Source organism: Arvicola amphibius, chromosome 6 (assembly GCF_903992535.2).
Source record: "Arvicola amphibius chromosome 6, mArvAmp1.2, whole genome shotgun sequence".
Lineage (NCBI taxonomy): Eukaryota > Metazoa > Chordata > Mammalia > Rodentia > Cricetidae > Arvicola > Arvicola amphibius.
Window position 1 is genome coordinate 59,790,343 of NC_052052.2, and position 18,228 is coordinate 59,808,570.

The 18,228-nt window shown below is 43.6% G+C and overlaps 1 protein-coding gene across 1 annotated transcript in view; it reads right to left on the reverse strand.

The window, feature by feature from the left end:
• Adamtsl1 (ADAMTS like 1) overlaps positions 1–18,228 on the reverse strand; it is a 348,621-nt gene that overhangs the window by 69,413 nt on the left and 260,980 nt on the right. The window contains exon 20 of the mRNA XM_038334446.1: positions 11,313–11,440. Within this exon, the coding sequence (XP_038190374.1) occupies positions 11,313–11,440 (128 nt within the window). The remainder of the gene's footprint in view (positions 1–11,312; positions 11,441–18,228) is intronic.

Below are 18,228 nucleotides of genomic sequence, written 5' to 3' on the forward strand. Positions count from 1 at the left end.
CTGCCTATCTAGGGATGGAGTGGGCTCTTGCCATGTCTTTAAGCAGAGATGCTCAGCGAGCCAGGAAGCTCAGCTCCTAGAGAATGACCTCCTCTGGAGGCTTGGCCAGGAACAGGCTCAGAAGGAAAAGCTCAGAAATACATCCCTGTGCATGGCAGGCTCCTACTTCCTTTCCTCACACGTGACTTGGGGTAAAAATCAGATGTGACTAGGAAAAATTCATGAATATTTGAAAAATATTTGAGAAAGTCCTGGCTCAGTGTAAACATAACTGACGTAGCAGCCAGAGGGCATGAGAAGTATGTTAAAATTTCCATGGCTGTGATAAGACACCACGAGCAAAAGCAACCTGGAGAGCAAAGGGCTGAGTTCATCTTACAACTCTCAGGTTATGCTTCATCAGTGAGCAGAGTCAGGGCAGGAACTCAAGCAAGGCAGAAACCTGAGGCAGGGACTGGAGCAGAAGCCATGGTGGAACTCTGCTTTCTGGCTTTCTTACTCCTCATGGCTTGCTTGGCCCTTCATATACATCTCAGCACTACGTATCCTGAGAGGTGGCACCACCCACAGGGGGCTGCACCCTCTCACATCAGTCATCGATCAAGAGAATGCCCCACAAGCAGTCTGGTGGGCGTATTTTAGTTGAGGTTCCTCCTTCTAAAATGGCTCTGGCTTGTGTTAAGTTGACCCCAAACTAACCAGAACAGAAGGGCTGTTCTTTGAGTGAAGCCAAGAACAATCAACATTGTTAAGTATTCTCAGAGCTGTGTTGCTGCCTTTACTAGTAGAACCTTTGTTAGCAACACCACGGTGTTTTCCCCTTTAGAAGTGAGGGCAGGGACTATGTTGATCAGATCAAAGCTTCTTCTTCTTTATCCTGGACCCATATCTAGGCCACTCTTCCAATCTCTCCACAGTTAAGCACAGATACAGGAGAGAGTTCTAGATGACGGACCAGGAACAGAAGTGTCACTATGAAGCTCAAAGTAGATAAAGTCTTCTGGAAGTCTTTGCTTTAAACATTTACAAAGGAAGACATAAGCTATCATATTTTATACAACATATAATTTGTATGTTTGTTTGTCAAAGCAGGTAGCAGTGCTAATTAGTATTTTGCTAAGTCACCAAATGAATGAATGAATCTGTTGAGTCTTACTTCAGTTGTTTGGCATGGGTCACAGATTTAATTGGAAAGTGATTCTCCTCATCCTTAGACATCAAAAATGAGTTAGCAAAATGAATGTGTTTAGCTTATCATGCTCCACTGATAAGAGATATAAGATAATGATAAGAGACAATGTATACCAGGAAGTAAGCATGCATACTTGTTAATCTTATGACTAGAGACCTGTCACAGTCAGACATTATACTCACAGAGAGAGTCTAAATTGGAGGTCTCCACTGGGTCCTTCCCCCAAGAGCTCAGGGAATTCCTCCAAAGAGGGGGAGGAAAGACTGCAGGAGTCATGGGGTGGAGGACACCAGGAGAACACGGCTCACTGAATCAACTAGGCAGGGCTCACATGGGCTCACAGAGACTGAAGTGGCAAGCATGGGGCCTGCATAAATCTGTACCAGGTCTTTTGGGTGTACGTTATTACTATTAACTTGGTGTTTTTGTGGGACTCCTAGCTGGGAGTGAGCGCAACTCTGATTCTTTTGCCTGCTCTAGGGACTCTGCCACCTATTGGGTTGCCTTGTCCAACCTCAAAATAAGGGCTTTTGCCTTGTCTTATTGTATCTTATTTTGTCCTTTTTGACTGTCTTTTCTGAACAGGAAACTGAGGGAGCATGGGTCTGGGGGAAAGGAGAGGAGTGGAGGGGAGCAGTTGGGATGTACTATATGAGAGAAGAACCTTGGGGGAAAAAGAAATAGAGACTAGACATTGATGACTGGGGCAATGAAGCAATGAAGGAAAGAAGAATTCTAGGAGGCAGGCTTGAAATCACCCAAGGTCTAGCAAGGGTACATCATGGACAAAGGTGCTTAGAAATTTTGGAGCTAAGTTTAGTGGTTGACAGGATACTGGTCAGACTTGGGTTTTGGGTCATGTTAATAAGAACTGAACAGCAAAGATAGATGACAACTCAGTGGCACAGGGATGAGAAACACAGCTCACGAGGGGGGCACCTGGGCTCTAACACTGCACGGTTACCTGGCCTTAGCACAGCTCTATACGTTTCTCTGTGCCTCTGCTTTCTATACCGGTGGTTGCTGAGAGACTAGGTGAGAAAGAGGCCTTAGCCAATGCCTTTGCACAGAATAAGGTCACAACAGTGGTACCCAGTGTCAGCGGTATCTCTGCTTCCACACAGGGAGGTGCCCTGTGAGGAGCAGCACTGGGAATGTCTGGTACAATAAGACATATGGAGTGGGGGAAGGGTTAACAGGACAAAGGATAAAGAGGAGGAGAAGGCAAAGGAGATGGCAGAGATGGTGGTGGTGGTGATGGTGGTGGTGATGGTGGTGGTGGTGGTGGTGGTGGTAATTGTGATGGTGGAGGAGGAGGTGTTGGAAGAGGAAGTAGCAGTAGCAGCAGCAGCAACAGCAGCAGTATTATAAGAAGAAAGGGGACAAATCTGTTATTGAAAAGATAAAACGCTTCGATTTTGAAGACTTATAAGAGTATCAATATATTAGAAAAATAAATATTTAAATATTATGGATTGTCCTTAAACTTTAGCCAGTTCTGAGGAAATACAAAGAGCTTAGAAGTTTTCTGCAGGAGGTCTTGTTAGAGATGCCTCAAAAGCCCCCAGCTCCAGATTTGAAACCACCTAGGCTGGGCAGATCTGAAAGCACCTAGGCTAAGCAGACCCTCTTTTCCATGAGACTGCTCCAGAAGATGCAAGGTCCATGGCAGATCTAAATATCAGCACAAGAGAAGGTGAAGACACTAGTACTTACTAACTAAAGCCTAAGTGAGCCTGCAATAAAACTGAAGTCTAAAGCAATGAAATACTGTAAATCTCGTACAGTTCAAAATATCTAAACTTAAGCAAATTATATTCAATCCAAATTTAATCAATAGACAATGCCTCATAGTGAGTGGATCAAAGCAGTGTCTCAAGAAATGCCAGAATTTGCCTACCCTGCAGTTGTCACAAGTCTATTAGAAGTGTCGCTGGAGTTACAACTCTAAAAAAAGTAAACCTTAAAAGGGGAAGTTTCAGTCACAGTATTTAAGGCTCGTGGCTTAGGTTAAAAGGATGAAGATCAGCTGGAACCTTGGCGAATATCAACAGCATCCTCTGTTATATTTGCTGTAATGGACACTGTCTATCAATGCCTACTCTCTAATTCTTGTTGGATCGATCTTACCTCCTGGTAATTTAATATGAATTGTCCTGTCACAGATAATATGAGTGCTTCCCCCCCCCCCCCCCAGTCTGATTTCCCTTCTAAAAACCTTCCACATTTTATAGTTCTAGAATGAACCCTCTGCTGTTCTGCTGTCTGTGAAGGTCTCCTTCAACTTCCCCTTCCTTCCCTTGAACTTGAGCTCCAGTTGAGACCAGGGTTAGCATGCTCTAGAGACTGTTTGATTTCATTTGTTATTTTCTGTCCTTCTCTTCCACAAAGGAAAAACTGAGTCGACTTCCTTGTGAGATCTGCAGGTAAGGAAGGAACCACAGAGACGGCAATCGTGGGTGGGATTGGCTGCCCTTTGTTCTCATGTAAGAGAGTCACAGAACTCTCAGGTCTAAAAGAGCCAAGAGTACATCTATTTAAAGATCCCCTGTTTACAATTAAGCCATGGGCTTATAGTTCTGAATCTGCTTCTAAATTTGGTACTGAGGCAAGTGCATCACCGAAAGTGTCCCATTCTTACAGCAACCTCCCTTCTTTAGTGATATTAAAAAGCAAATCTTTCTTTTCTATCCAAACCACCCCATGGCTTCTACTGCTGTTATTTAGCTGAATCAATTAGATTTGATTTTATAAAACACTGTCTCTGGGAAATAAAATACGTATATGAGCAGAAGTATGGAAAATGGACCACTTAACCAGAAGCTAGATCAGAGCACAAACTTATTTAGTTCAGGAGGAATTTTCAAAAATTTGAATTGGTTTAACTAAAAATAGAAATACTTTAAAAAATGCAATGTTTAAAAATATTTTTGGATTGGCTTCTTTGGAAAAATCAGGTCTAGCAACGTTGTTCTTTGGCCGCTGTCTGATGGAAACGAGCTGTGTCCTCAGACACTGTACAGCAGGCAAAACAATGACTTTACAAAGAGGTCTTAATGGCTGGAAACCATGATGCAGCAGAAGGAAATTAAGGTTGCTAACCTGCTGAACTTAAAACAGAGAGATGATCCTGGGATATGTGGGTGGGCCCCAGTTTAAACACGGGAACTCTCAGAACCAGAAGAAGGGACAGAAGAATGTGTAGGTGACATATTTGAAGGCTAATACACCATTGTTGGCCTTGAAGGGGTTGAGAGCCAAAGAACACAGTGACCCCAAGAGCCCAGGAATGACATTTTGTTTTTTTTTTTTTTGTTTTTGAGAGGGGGTTTCTCTGTGTAACCTTGGCAGTCCTGGAACTTGCTTTGTAGACCAGGCTGGCCTGGAATTTAGAGATCTGCCTGCCTCTGCCTCCTGAGTGCTGGGATTAAAGGTGTGTGTGCAGCACCACCACCCGGCTGACATTTAGTTTATAATTAAAAAATTGGTTCCACTGTCGTCTGTCACATGGAACAAAGTTCTTCCATCCATTTGAATGAGAAAGAAAGGATTTTCCCCTAGAGCCTTCAGGGAAGAAGGGAGCCTGTCTCCATCTAGATTTCAGAAAGCATCTGTCTTTCCACACAGGACTGTTAAGAGCTATGATAATATCTGTGTTGTTTCAGGCCCTGAAATACACGGAACTCATAGCAGTAGGAATGAGTGTGTGCACCATATATGTGCACCATATATATATACACACACACACACACACACACACACACACACACACACACATACATACATACATCTCCAAAACTATCCCTGCAACCAAGAAGGCACAGAGATGAACAGTGAACAACAAAAAGATGTTTGGCTGGGTTAGGATGAGAAGGTGGGAAGACCATGTGAAGTTGTTAAAACTGTCTTTTACATTAATTAAAAAAAGAAAAGATACTCCGCCACCAGCCACGAGGACTGTTGTAATAAAAGTGGCAGACAAGAACAAGGAGTGAGAGTGTGGAGAAACTAGGCCTCTCTACGTAGACTGCTGATGGCGATGTAAAGTAATACCCGTGTTTGGAGCAAAGTTGGCAGTTCTGTCAGAAGGTAAACATAAACGCTTCGCACAATGGAGCGTTTGCACTTTGAGAAATGTATTGACAGAGAGATGAAACTTAAAGCCACGTGTGGACTGGCACATGAATCTTTATGGCATCAGTGTTCATGATATCCCGAAGTGGAAACCGCACAAATTTCTCCAACGTGAGGAAGAGACGAATGAAGGGTAACCTATTCACACAGCGAACTATTATCCTACCCCGAGGAACAGAAGTTCTTACAGGCATCATTTAGCTTTAAAAGGATGGCATCGTATATGCTACAAGGGGATGGTATTAAAGGCACCATTATTATTATGCCCAAAGATAGAGATCATTAGTTAAGGACAAAGTACTGTATAATTGCATTTATGTAAACTGTTCCGGATAGACAGGTTTGTGGAAGAAAATGCATTGGAATTTGCCTGGGAGACTGGGGGTGATGGCTAAAGGGTGTGGAGTTGAGTTGGGGAGGAACAAAAATGTTATCGAAAGTTGAATGTGAAGACAGATGCACAACTCTGAATATACCAAGTGCCATGGACTTGTGTGCATTAGTAGAGCGGCCTGGTGGACCATACCTCAAGGAAACTGTCAAAATGGAAAGAAACCCTTCTTTGTGGGGATAGTTACACAAAGATAGATTTTGCTGAACAAATATCTGAACTGTGCACACATAGTGGATGGATTCTGTGATACATAAATATTTCAGAAAGCTGAAAAACTTTGTGGTCATTCAGGGTCACATTGTGGCTACCTTACTACTTATCCTGAGCAAGTAGGAGAAGGAATGGATTTTTTTAACCCTTGAAATTCTGTTTATTTGGTGTGCTTTAGGGTCATGAGCATCAGAGAACATGATTCCAAACAAGTCCAAGCTTTCTTGATTCCATTACTGTTCATCTTAGCTATTTCTTTTTGCCCATGCCAGGACGTCATGCTCCTCATGTTCTGGCCATTATCTCTTCTAATTAATCAACTGAACTTGACCCCTAAGGAGAACAGACAGCTAAGGTTTCTGCTATTTCTTTTGCATGTTCCACACAGAGTTCTAGACAAAGGACACATAGTGGGTATTGGTGTGGGAGGTCCTTCTTGTATATGTGTTGCTTTTATTGGTTAATAAATAGAAACTGCTTTGGGTCTATAGCAGGGCAGAAAAGAGCTAGGTGGGGAAAACTAAACTGAATTCAGGGAGAAAGAAGGTAGAGTCAGTGAGATGCCATGGAGCTGCCAGAGGGGAAAGATGCAAGCTGCCAGTTGGAACTTTGTCAGTAGGCCATGACCCTCATGGTAAAATATAAAATAATAGAAACGGGTTAACCAAAGATATAAGAGCTAGGTAGCAATATGCTTAAGTGATTGGCCAAGCAGTGATTAAATTAATATAGTTTCTGTGTGATTATTTTGGGGCTGAGCAGCCAGGAACAAACAAGTGGCCTCCAACTGGGTGTGGCTACAGGTGGCTGCAGACTCTCCTAGAAGCCATGGTGAAGACATGCTATCCCCCATCTGCCCACCCACCCATCCTTCTTGCGCCCCACTGGGCAGATGAGGAATTGGGACAAGTGTGCTTGCAACCCTTGCCTGTACCTTGTTTGTTTCCTCAAGTTTTCTTGAGAGCCAAGTATATTGGTTGTACGCTCATCGTTATCTTTACGTTCTATAGGAGTGCAGGTCTCCGGTGGACTTTCTAGGCTTCGGCACTTGAGAACTTAAGGTCTTGGTCACTTAGGATTCTAATCTGTCCTAGGGCCCATTGACTCAGAGTACCACTGGGGCACACTCAAATCCACCCAGCTTTCCTTTCAATCTGGACACTGTCGAAAAGCTTCTTTTATCAGCCTTTGCTGCTGGTGACAAGCCCTGTTTGAGTCTAACTTGTTGAAGAAACTTAGTTAACCACGGCAGGTTGAATAATTTGAGGGTTGCCGATTTGAAATGACTTAACATTATGAAAAGCTTACACGGTTCCTGTTCTTTTTTTATTGCAGCTACTAAATCACGATGAGGAGGGGCAGAAAAAGCATTTCAAAACAACCACCTTTTAGTTTTATCCTCCCATCAGGGGCTCTCTGATCTCTTTATTCGACACAATATGTGTCAGCTACTCAACGCACAAAAAAGACAGGAAAGCACGCCAGGAAAGGAGAAGCGTTTTCTGTCTCCCTGTGCAGCTCGAGATGAGCTCATCTGGGCTCTCTCTTTCCGGGCTCTCTCTTTCCATGACAGACACCCCCATCCCCTAGCCCCATCTTCTCCTCATTTTCCACTGATGATGTCAAGGCAGCCTTACAGTATCTTTTTTTGTGATCTTAGAAAATCAACGACAACCAGAAACACTTCCCTTTTGAGTATGACTTCAGCTGTGATCTCCACCTGGAGAGGCTCTCATCTGCATTGGTAAGTGGAGCTTGCTGAGCCAGACGGAAGCAATTTACCAGGAAACTACTGCTTTTCCTCAAACCGCTGCCAGCGCCATTCTGGTTAGGAAGGCTTCCGAGCAACATGGCTCAGTGTGGAATCCGACTGGCTAAGATGGTGTTCCAATCTCTTGTGACGATATGAGCACACATCAGAAACTCCCCTCTACTTAGCTCTGCTCTACCTGTACATTAACTAGGAGGTTTTAAAAATGAGAGTGATTTGTGCCTTTCCTGGTGTTGTTATCCCAAGCCACTTGCCTTATCCCATGCCTTTGTCTCAGCCCAGGTGCTTAAGAACTTTACAGTTGGCGAATCCATCTTCCCTGATTGCCTCAGAGACAGTTGACATTGGTTTGACACTACAAACAGCAATTCTGTCTAACAAGCAGCAAGCACCTGAGACACGCTAGGCACGATGGGTCTAAGTTTTTTGCGTGAATGTGTTGATCTAATCACCACAGGATATTTCTGGGAGGTACTGGTAATCTCATGAAGTCAGCAAGTTAAGAAACTGCGTGGGATCTTAAGCAGTGCCAAGTGTGACTCAGACCTGCGCTCTGAGGCTCCCTGGATCTATATAGGGGGCACCCACAGGACCAAAGTCTGTGCTTCTGAAATTACCAGGCCACCTCTTTATCTTAAGCCTCAGCTTTCTCTCTCTTTGACCTACATTTACACCGAAGTCCAGGAAAGCCCCACAGTTTCTCCAAATATACAGCAGCATCTGGGGTTTACAAGAATCCGACTGTAAGCGAGCTAAGTCCACACCTGAAAGCCATCGGTGTTGAAGACTCAGGCTAAAAACAGCATGGAAACAAAGCTGGCTGATGCTTTCCAACCTTAGGGCTGTTTTCACTTTAGAAGAGCTGGAGAAAGAAAGCTAACATTTATTGTGTGACTCATATTGCCAACACTAGTCTAAGCTCTTCTTTCATACATACATACATACATACATACATACATACATACATATCTACACACATGCGTACATAAACATACACACAGATTATAAGATACAACACTTCTCCCTTCCCTTTTGTCTCTCCAAGCGCTCCCATATGTTCCTCCCCACACTCCTTCAAAATTCATGGCCTCTTCTTTTATTGTTACTGCATGCAAACATGTCTATGTATACACACATATTCCTAAATAACCTCTTCCGTCTGTATAATGATGCTTGTATGTATGTGTTCAGGGCTGAGCTTTTGGTGTTAGATAAGTAAGTGGTGTGCTTTTCTCTGGGGAAGACCATCCCCCTTACTCCCAGAATCCCTCAGCGTAAAATCCTTTTCACACCTACAATCTTAATCTCACACCACCCTGAGGGCAGTATTACTTTCACTGGCTCCCAAGACACTGAAGTTTTATACTTGTTTCAAGATCATGCAGGTAATAAGCAGTATAATAATAATAATAAGCTGATGTCCAGTTTAGAAGTGCTCCACACCCATTCCCGCCTCCAAACTCAGGTTATGTTCAGCTTAACTGAACCTGAGCAGTGTCTTTGTTTTGGTTTGAGATGGTGTTTCTCTGTAGAACCTCTGCTGGGCCTGGAGCTTGCTAAATAATACGGGCTGGCTGAGGACTCAGATCTTTCTGCCTTGGCCTCTCAGTGGTGGGGTTACAGATGTGAGCCGCTTTGCTGGGCTTCATCAGGATCCTCCATCTGAGGATCCTCCAGCAGATTTCTCCATCTGAGACAGGCACATCTGTTGCCTTCCCTAATTTGTAAGCACCTAGCAACCCCAAACTTGAATTTTCTTACTGAACGCTTCACAACATTGGCTGAGGTGTGGATGACAACCCCAGATAAAAGTGCACACACGATGGGAAGGCAACACCCCCATTTTTAACTTTGCTTCTAAAGGGGCTGCTTGAAGGGTTGATTTATCAGTCGACCTGGACAAACCCAGCAGTGGAAGGATGGGGACCTTAGTGTCTGTGGTCAAACTTCATCACTCAGCCCCCCCCCCACCCCCCCGTGTCTCTCTAGCCCCTCTGTCTCTCTTCTCTGGCTTTGAAACTCTTGGCAGCTTCCAAAAGCTTGCCTTCAAAGAGCTAAGGAGGATCCCGATGTTACAACAGCCTTGTTTAACCCCGGACAAGTTTCCATTCATTGTATTAAATTCGGGCGAAAAAGAGTATTCAGTTCCTGGCAGAGCGAACTGTATCTAACTCAATATAAACAAGAGAGTTAATCCACCACTGACCAGCAGTTGGAAGCATGTTAGCAGTGCCCATGAAAGTGTGGGTTGGAGGGCAGACAGCAGAAGAGAGTTTAAAAGACTGTTGCTGAGCATCTGGGCTCTGTAGAGAGGGAAGAATGAAGACTGAAACTGGAATGCATTAGGGAAAAGAAAATGTTTAAATCTCTCTCTCTCTCTCTCTCTCTCTCTCTCTCTCTCTCTCTCTCTCTCTCTCTCTCTCTCTCTCTCTCTATCTCAGGGCACCTTAGCCTCCCTTCTTCATTATCAGCTTTCATCTTCCCTGCAAAGCTGCTCTAGGTCCTTTCCTGGATTCTGCCTTAGGTCAAGGGGGCAGAAAGACTCTGGCAAACCAGATCTGAAAGGGAGTAGCACGTGTGACTCGAGTACACTGTGACAACATAATCCCCACATGGACAGATGAGGTCAGTGTGGGTGATGCCGGCTTTCCTAGCATCCACTGAATCATCTGATGGGAGTAGCAATCGAAAGGAATAAATACAAGCACATGCGGCACATCGCTGCAAAGACTGTTAGCTCAGGTCTAAGGAAAAGGATCCTGTCTTGGTAGGACCAGCGGGCCAGTGGAGGTAATGAATTGCTGTGCTTTAGGGGACCTCAGCCCCTTGTTCCTCCCATCAGCTAGGCAGAGATGTGGCTTCAGGTTGCCTGGCCTCTAAGAAACGAGGTTTTGGTCCAGTCAGTATCTAAGGTCTCTTATGGTTCCAAAGGCAAGGATTTATCTCAGGTTGTAAAGTTTTATAAAAGTACATCACTTCAACACCACAGCCTTTGAAGGCATTGCAGTCTGAGGGTTGGTGATTTTAGTCACAATGCGCGGAAAGTTTTGTCTAACCTGTGTGGATATGGGAAAACCATTGGTAGGAATACATTTGAACAAAACTCCAGTTTGAATAAAGCAGACCCAGAGAGAAGTTCTGGGGAGCACTCTGCTCTAAGCTATGACTACAGAATTCTAGTTGCCCACAGCCTTAAAGTCTCTCTTTTGGTTTTTGGCAAGAGGTAGGACAAGGAGAAAAGACTGGATTTCCAAAGGTCATTCAATAATCGTAGCTTACACTTTACGGGTGTTCCCCATTGCTTTGTGCTCGCAGGCACAACCTTTGCTCATCTCTCTCTGCTCTGAATATCTCCTGTTTCCATTTACAAAAAAATCCTATTCACCCAAGCTCCAAGACCTCCTCATATGCATAAAATGTCTCAGTTTTCAGTTGCAATACTTTATTCTCCCTCATGCTAAGCTTCATTTCTATTATGATTATAGATTACAAATCCCCTGAGGGTGGGATCAAAGCCACATTTATCTATGCATCCTAGGCATTTGTGACATATCGTAGGCATTTTGTCATAAAGATTTCAGAGTAGAACTGGACAGGGGTTTTCAGGTTACCTGCTAATGTGACAGCAATGGAGACAGAGTCATATCCCAAGGCATTTGTGGCATTGCAAGTATAGAAGCCCACATCAGCTTCCACTGGTGCCAAGATCTGTAAGGAATCATCTGGCTGTAGAAGAATCCTGGAGCAACAGAAAAGAAATGTAGACCTGGTCAAGTCAGCTGCTTGTTTTTTTTTTTTTTTTTTTTTTTTTTTTTTTGGTATTCAATATAGGGAAGGTATATAGGGGTGTATGGAGACCTTTGTTCTAACAACTCAGAAAGACAAGGTAGGATATCCAGGAAACCCAGGGTCTCTTGTTGATTTGATTGGCATGTTGGCCATCTTAAATGGGGGTTTTGGTCTTTTTTTTTTTTTAAAAGCTTACTGACTACCTTATCTAATGCTATTGGTTGGGACAGACAACACTTGTACACCAAATACATACACCATGAGAAAGGATGCTAAACAAATGCCCAAAAAGATTTGGGGAAAGACCTACTAAGGAAAATGACAAGCTATATAGGAGGAGCATTTCCTGAATGGATGGTAGGAAGAACACAGGGTCTGGGGATATAAAAAGAGGCACCTGCTAAGGCATGATGGTAGAAGAGAAGCAGCTATGGGACAGTTATTGACAAGATGATTGTTATTGAAAGGAAATTTTATGTCTTAAAATTCTAGGCAGTAATAAAAACATCTATTGTTTTCATCAACCTGTATACACGGGTGCAGCCTACAGGTCATATGGCTTCCTGTCTGTGATGGTATTATAGAGGAGCTTCTACAGAGAAGATGCCCAGTATAGTGAAGCCACACTTGTCCTTCTAGGTCATGGACAGACAATTCTAGGATAGCCACATGGTACCTTAGGTATCTCTGTCTAAAGAGAATTACAAGAGTCAAATTGTGGGCATCTATAATGAACTTCAGAACCCAATTCTAGTCTATCTAATGACGATTACTTCCTAGATTTGTACCATTTCTAAGAACTACATGTCCTGCCATGGCTGAGGAAAGATTAATGATGGGGCCTTGAAACTGCTGGTTCTGTGACTCACTGGAAAAACCTAGGAAGTGTAAGAAGATGTGGGAATCTAGAAGAGGTAGAGAGACAGAGTAGGAACTAACATATCTAGGGCCTGGAGCAGGCAGGGTCTCAGGGGGACAGATTATTCATGTCATAGAGAGGTATTTGTGACATCTTTGGACCAATTCTTTCCATCTTATTTGTCCTTTCCACATTCCTGGTTTCAAAGCACCCAAAGACCTGACTACTAGTTTTCACATTTATCCCTAGGAACCAAGCAGGCTGTGGGGGCTCACTTGTTCAAGAAAGAGGAGGACTCTTAAAGCCTGATAGCTAACTAAATGCCAGAAACTAGGCATCTTGCCCCAGCAACATTTTCCAATTGGATATTCACTTTATTTTCTTTACTATGTCTCTGGCAGGGTCCCTCTAGACCCAATGGCTCTGCCACTCAGCACCACCTCTGGTCGTCTCTCTGTATTGCTAAGGCAGATGACCAGTCTTGTAATGAAGGAGTCTCCTCAGCTCCTCTGCTAGCTGTGGGCCTATTGTGTTGTTATTTTTACCTCCGTCAGAAGGAAGGCAGGAGTAAGACTGCATCCCCCAATCTAGCTACGTATGGGCAGTTCTGTTTAACACGCAATGGAGAAGAAAGTAGAACATATTAGCCAGAGGGAAGTTTTGTAGTGATTTCCATTTAATTTAGTACTATTCTGGACCCTCACTAATATTACTGCGGACAAGCATGCTTTTGGAGCCTCAACTACAGCTGAACTGCATGGGGGCTGCCCGGGGAGCAGCAGGAGGCTATGATGCAACTCATCCATGCATTCGCTCACACATTTGTTAGTCTCTGGGTATTTTTTCCTATAAGTCAGATAGTTGCATGTCAGTTTACTTCAAAGAAGCTAATAAGAGAAAGATGGTTATAGAAGTTATCCCTGATAACAGCCTCACGGTGTCCTAAAGGAATCTCCTCGGACACGCAACATAATGCAACAACGTTGCTAAGTCTCTTCAGGTGTGCAAGCTGTTTTAGATTTAAAAATGGGAAAAAACAGTAAAACTGACCATGATTTAGAATCTTATGATGTCCCAGGAATATGCACACTTCCACAAATTGCTTTATAAGAATAGCAAAAGCAGACGGCTCCAATTTAAATAGAATGTAGCAGATCATATTCGGTTTCACCACACTGAGAAGGCAGGGGTTAAAGGTCACTAAATCCTCAAATCCATTAGCCTGGTTGCCTCCCTACAAGCACCAGCATTTTGCCTTTCCAGGATTCCTCAGAGTTTGGAGCAGGAGGCTAGAAGATTGTCCTTCTGAACTTTACTCTGGGACTGCTAGGATCTAAGTACCGGTCATTGGCAAACCTTTTGACTTTCTACAGTGCAGTCTATCAACTACTAAAACGTAGATGCAGCATGTTTCCTACTTCTCAGAGAAACTGCTATTCTAATGAACAATGCACAGAACTGGTGTTTCTGCTTCCAGTATCTCTAGTTAATAATGCTTGATTCCTGTGTGCGTGTGTGTGTGTGTGTGTGTGTGTGTGTGTGTGTGTTGGGTGTAAGGAAGTAGAATGGCCACTTGACATTGGGTCATATGACATTGGCCAATCTCTCTGAGTTTCTTGGATCTCCATATTCAGGTTCCTTTCCCATAGGACTATTATACTTGTCTGATCTTATATACAAAGGCACAGACCTCACCCATACTGAACTTCTGAGCTTGACCCACCATCTTTTTTAGGTGAAGTTTACCTTTCATAACTACATCAACTGCTCTGCGGACTGACGCAGCTGAATAAGCCATAATACCTAATCCAAAGCATACGCCTAAATCTGACGTTGGAAAAGAATTCTGCTACAGACAGAGGTGGTGAGAACAAAGGCAGAGATCCATTATACTTGGCACAATGTCACCTCTAAACTAGGAAAAGAATGAAGAGGAGAAGGAAGAAATAGTGATCATGAGATTGAACATTTGTTTATGCTTTTATCCCATAAATGGAATACAAGAAAAATAAGTTATAACATTTGCCTTCATATAAAGGCTTTAAATGTCATCTTAAGAAAATAAGTCCACACAGACCTGCAGTGGTCACTGTATAAATTATTTACATTCCTAAACCTTCAGAGCAAGGGTACATAGTTATTTGCAGGTAGAGACAGGATTTGGGACAGGCTTTCTCGTTTGATTGAATACGTTCTCTCTTCCAACTCTGTAATATCTTCAGGACCCACTGTTTAATCTTGTTTTCTAGTTGGAATTAGAATGCTGTTCATACATGGATTTTAGGCACATTGGTCCATGTATAAATTTTATCCTCCCTAACCATCTGTTAAGGCTAATATTTTTTAGGGCAAACAGGAAGTTTGATTCCTGTAGTTCTTATAATGTAGCTATAGAATTTGTTAGTTGGGATTGGGAGGCTACCACTGGGGGGGCAGGAGTTTTCGAGAGGTTTGGAGGGCTCTCTAGGAAGAGAGGGCTAATTATGGAGAATGGGGTTTGCTTTGCTCTAGGGAAAGAACTGGGGAGAAAAATTCCTGGGGTGGAGTGGGGTGGGGTGTGGGGAATGCTCTGTTTTAGGCATCTACTCTATTAAGGTAACTTAATTTGTTAGTAGTTGATTTCTGCCAGCTTGTATTTAAGTTTCAGGTCGACAGGCCTGTTTGGAAAGGGTAGGCACAGGAACATGGAAACCAGAGTCTTCTGGGGCTGAGTTGGAAGCTGAGAAACCAGAAGATGAGGGGACATGGAGTGGGTATGATTGAAGCCAACAAACAACAGAACTGTGGTCATGTCAGGTAAGGAGGACTCCCCTCCCCACCACATCTCGTTTCTCTAAAACGTATTGCTTCAGTTCTTTGACTATACCTTTGGTCAGAAAGTGTGGACTTGGCTTTCTGAGACATCCACACAACACTTCTTCCCCATTCTTTCAAACGTATTTCCTATTTTGAAACAACCCATTCTTTCAGACAAGATGACCCCTCTGACTCTTTGGCATTAGCTTTGGGGGGTGGGGAGAAGAGAAATCCTTCCACATTCTGTCCACTTGCCCAAATTCTCCCCAATGAGTCCAAGTTCTCTTCTGTTACAGTACTGTAGTTCACAGAAATTCTTCCTTCACATGGGAATTCTTTCCCAACCATTCTACAAAGCTTCTTTCCATTGCTAGGGTTTCATTTCTTCAGCTAGACTATAAACTATGAGCTCAAGGGTGAGGACTCATGTTCACCAGAATGTTGCCATGTTGAATAAGTACATTCTTGTTTAAGTGACCTTCAAAGCAAATGTGCTGAAGGCGATCAGAACCACATTGAACCATGGTGGGTAGTGGACTAGAACTCAAATTCCGGAACTCTATGCACTGGGTTCCAAGTCACCTCTATCATGAATTAGTTCTGTGGCTTTGGACGAGTCATTTCTTTTAACCTCTCAATGACAGTCTCCTCGTCCGTAAATGAGAATTCCAGCACCTACCTAGGGTGCTGATTCCATATGCGTTCATGCATTTGAAGCATGTAGGAAAGGCTGGGAACACGATACGTGACAGCAGTGAAGTTACTCTTTTGTTACTGCTACAGCCATCAGTGTAACCATTGGTCCTCCTTCAGGCCCGGGGTCACACATGATGGATGCTGTGCAGCAATTGGTTAACAAAGTTTAGTGTCTTCTGTATAGCCCAGGTTTGCCTGGAACTTGTAGTCCTCCTGCCTCTGCTTTCTAGTTGGTCGATGACAGGCTTGTGCCATTTTGTTTAGCATGGGGAGCTGAGTGAGAAGAGCGAGTGGATGAGAGACAAGGGGCTTTAAAACAATAGCATAAACTCAGCACACAGAGGAGGGGGCATGGGGCTGGCAGTGGGAGAGACCAGCGGTGCGGAGCAAAGAGGACGAAGGTCATAGGGCACACTGGGTTGGGCTGGCAGCAATGGCCTCAGTACTATTCTTTACTTTGGAACTTCTAAATCAGAAGGACAGGTTATCCCATAACCAATAAGTGAACAGTTTAAAGAAAAACAGCCAGAATTCTGCAATTTTAGAAAGGTATAAAACAACTGATCAAAAGAATGAGAACTGGCAAGCAGGGAATTTAGGGGCAAATAGACAAACTTAAGAACATGCAGAGAACTTAAAAATACTGTGTAGAATGAGGGGTGGTTCTTTTCCTTATCTCGAGAGGAATATTTCTTTTCCTGCTTATAGATTATTGAGATTAACTTAAAATGTACCACAAGGGGGAATGAGAACCAATGTTTATTACACAGGTGAACATGCTTTAAATAATTTTATTCTTTCACCATGTAACTGGCTTTGTATTATTTCTGAGAGGAGGCAAAGGTAATTTGTTCAGCTATAGTATGCTGCGATCAGGAATGGGGAATGACTTTTGACCCCTTTTGAACCCGACCAAATCCTGTCATCTACTGAGGCCAGGTAGGAAGACACGAGGCCTAACCTCATTTCTGGTAGGGGGGAATTTGCGCTAACATTGGTAGTTATTTAGGAAGAGGTAAACACAGTGATTCAAGTCTGAATTTTATGAAGTTTGAAGCAGATGAAGAGATCTCTCTAAGATGACCTCCTCGGTGATTTCTTTTGGGAAACCCCAAATCACAGTAGTCCAGAGGCTTGCGGCAGAGACTGAGTTTGTGCAGAAATCCAATCCGGGGAACTGACTGAGGTTTGTAAAGTTTCCCATTTAGCTGAAGCAACTTCGTAAATCTCTGATGTGCTTCATGCAATTACCAACTAGAAGTCATTTACTGCTGAAGCCTCCCCGTTGTGCAGATGGAAGCCCAGAAAGTATTTTTGGAATGGGAACGGCCACCTGACAGCACATTCTTAACCTTGTCCTTCTGCTTCCTGCCAAGATTCTGGCTTCTTTCTCTTTAGACATTCATAGGGACTTGAATTTGCTAATGTGGATAGCTTTATCTGCTTGCTGGGTAATTTGTTTCAAACTATAAGCTCTCCATGGAAAGGTCTGAATTTTCTGACTGGTGGGTCAGGGTTGTCTTTAAACTCAAGTCAGCATATGTTTTTGTAAATAAAGTCTTGTCGCAGCACTGTATACAGTGTGGATACTGTCGACAGCTGAGGGTGGAACTGAGTAGCTCACACAGCTCATGCCCCAAATGTTTATTATTTGGCCCTTTGCAAGGAAAGTTGGCTGACTTTTCAACATGCATTTCCAATTTTGATGTGTCTCATTGATTTCTTCATGTGAAGTGGAGGATGGGAAGAGCTTGGGGGAATAGGATGGTTGGGATATAGGAAGGGTGGATATGGGAACAAGGAATTATATATCTTAGTTAAGGGAGCCATTCTAGGGTTGGCAGAGACTTGACTCTAGAGGGGTTCCCAGGTGTCCAGGAAGACGCCCCCAGCTAGTTCCTTGGGAAGCTGAGGAGAGGGTGCCAGAAATGTCCAGATCCTATTGTCTTACTCATGAATATCTTGCATATCACCATAGAACCTTCACCTGGCATTGGATGGAGAAAATGACAGAGCCCCACATAGGAGCACCAGACTGAGCTCTCAAGGTCCTGATGAGGAGCAAAAGGAGGGAGATCATGAGCAAGGAAGCCAGGACCGCGAGGAGTGCTTTTTTACCCATTGAGACGGTGGGACAGATCTAACGGGAGACCACCAAGTCCAGTCGGAATGGGACTGATGGAACAGGGGACCAAACCGGACTCTCTGAATGTGGCTGACGGTGGAGGAGGACTGAGAAACCAAGGACAATGGCAATGAACATGAACTCTACAGCATGGACGGGCTCACTGTGAGCCTTGTCAGTTTGGTTGCTCACCTTCCTGGACTTAGGGGGAGCTGGGAGGACCTTGGACTAAACATAGTGAAGGGAACCCTGATGGCTCTTT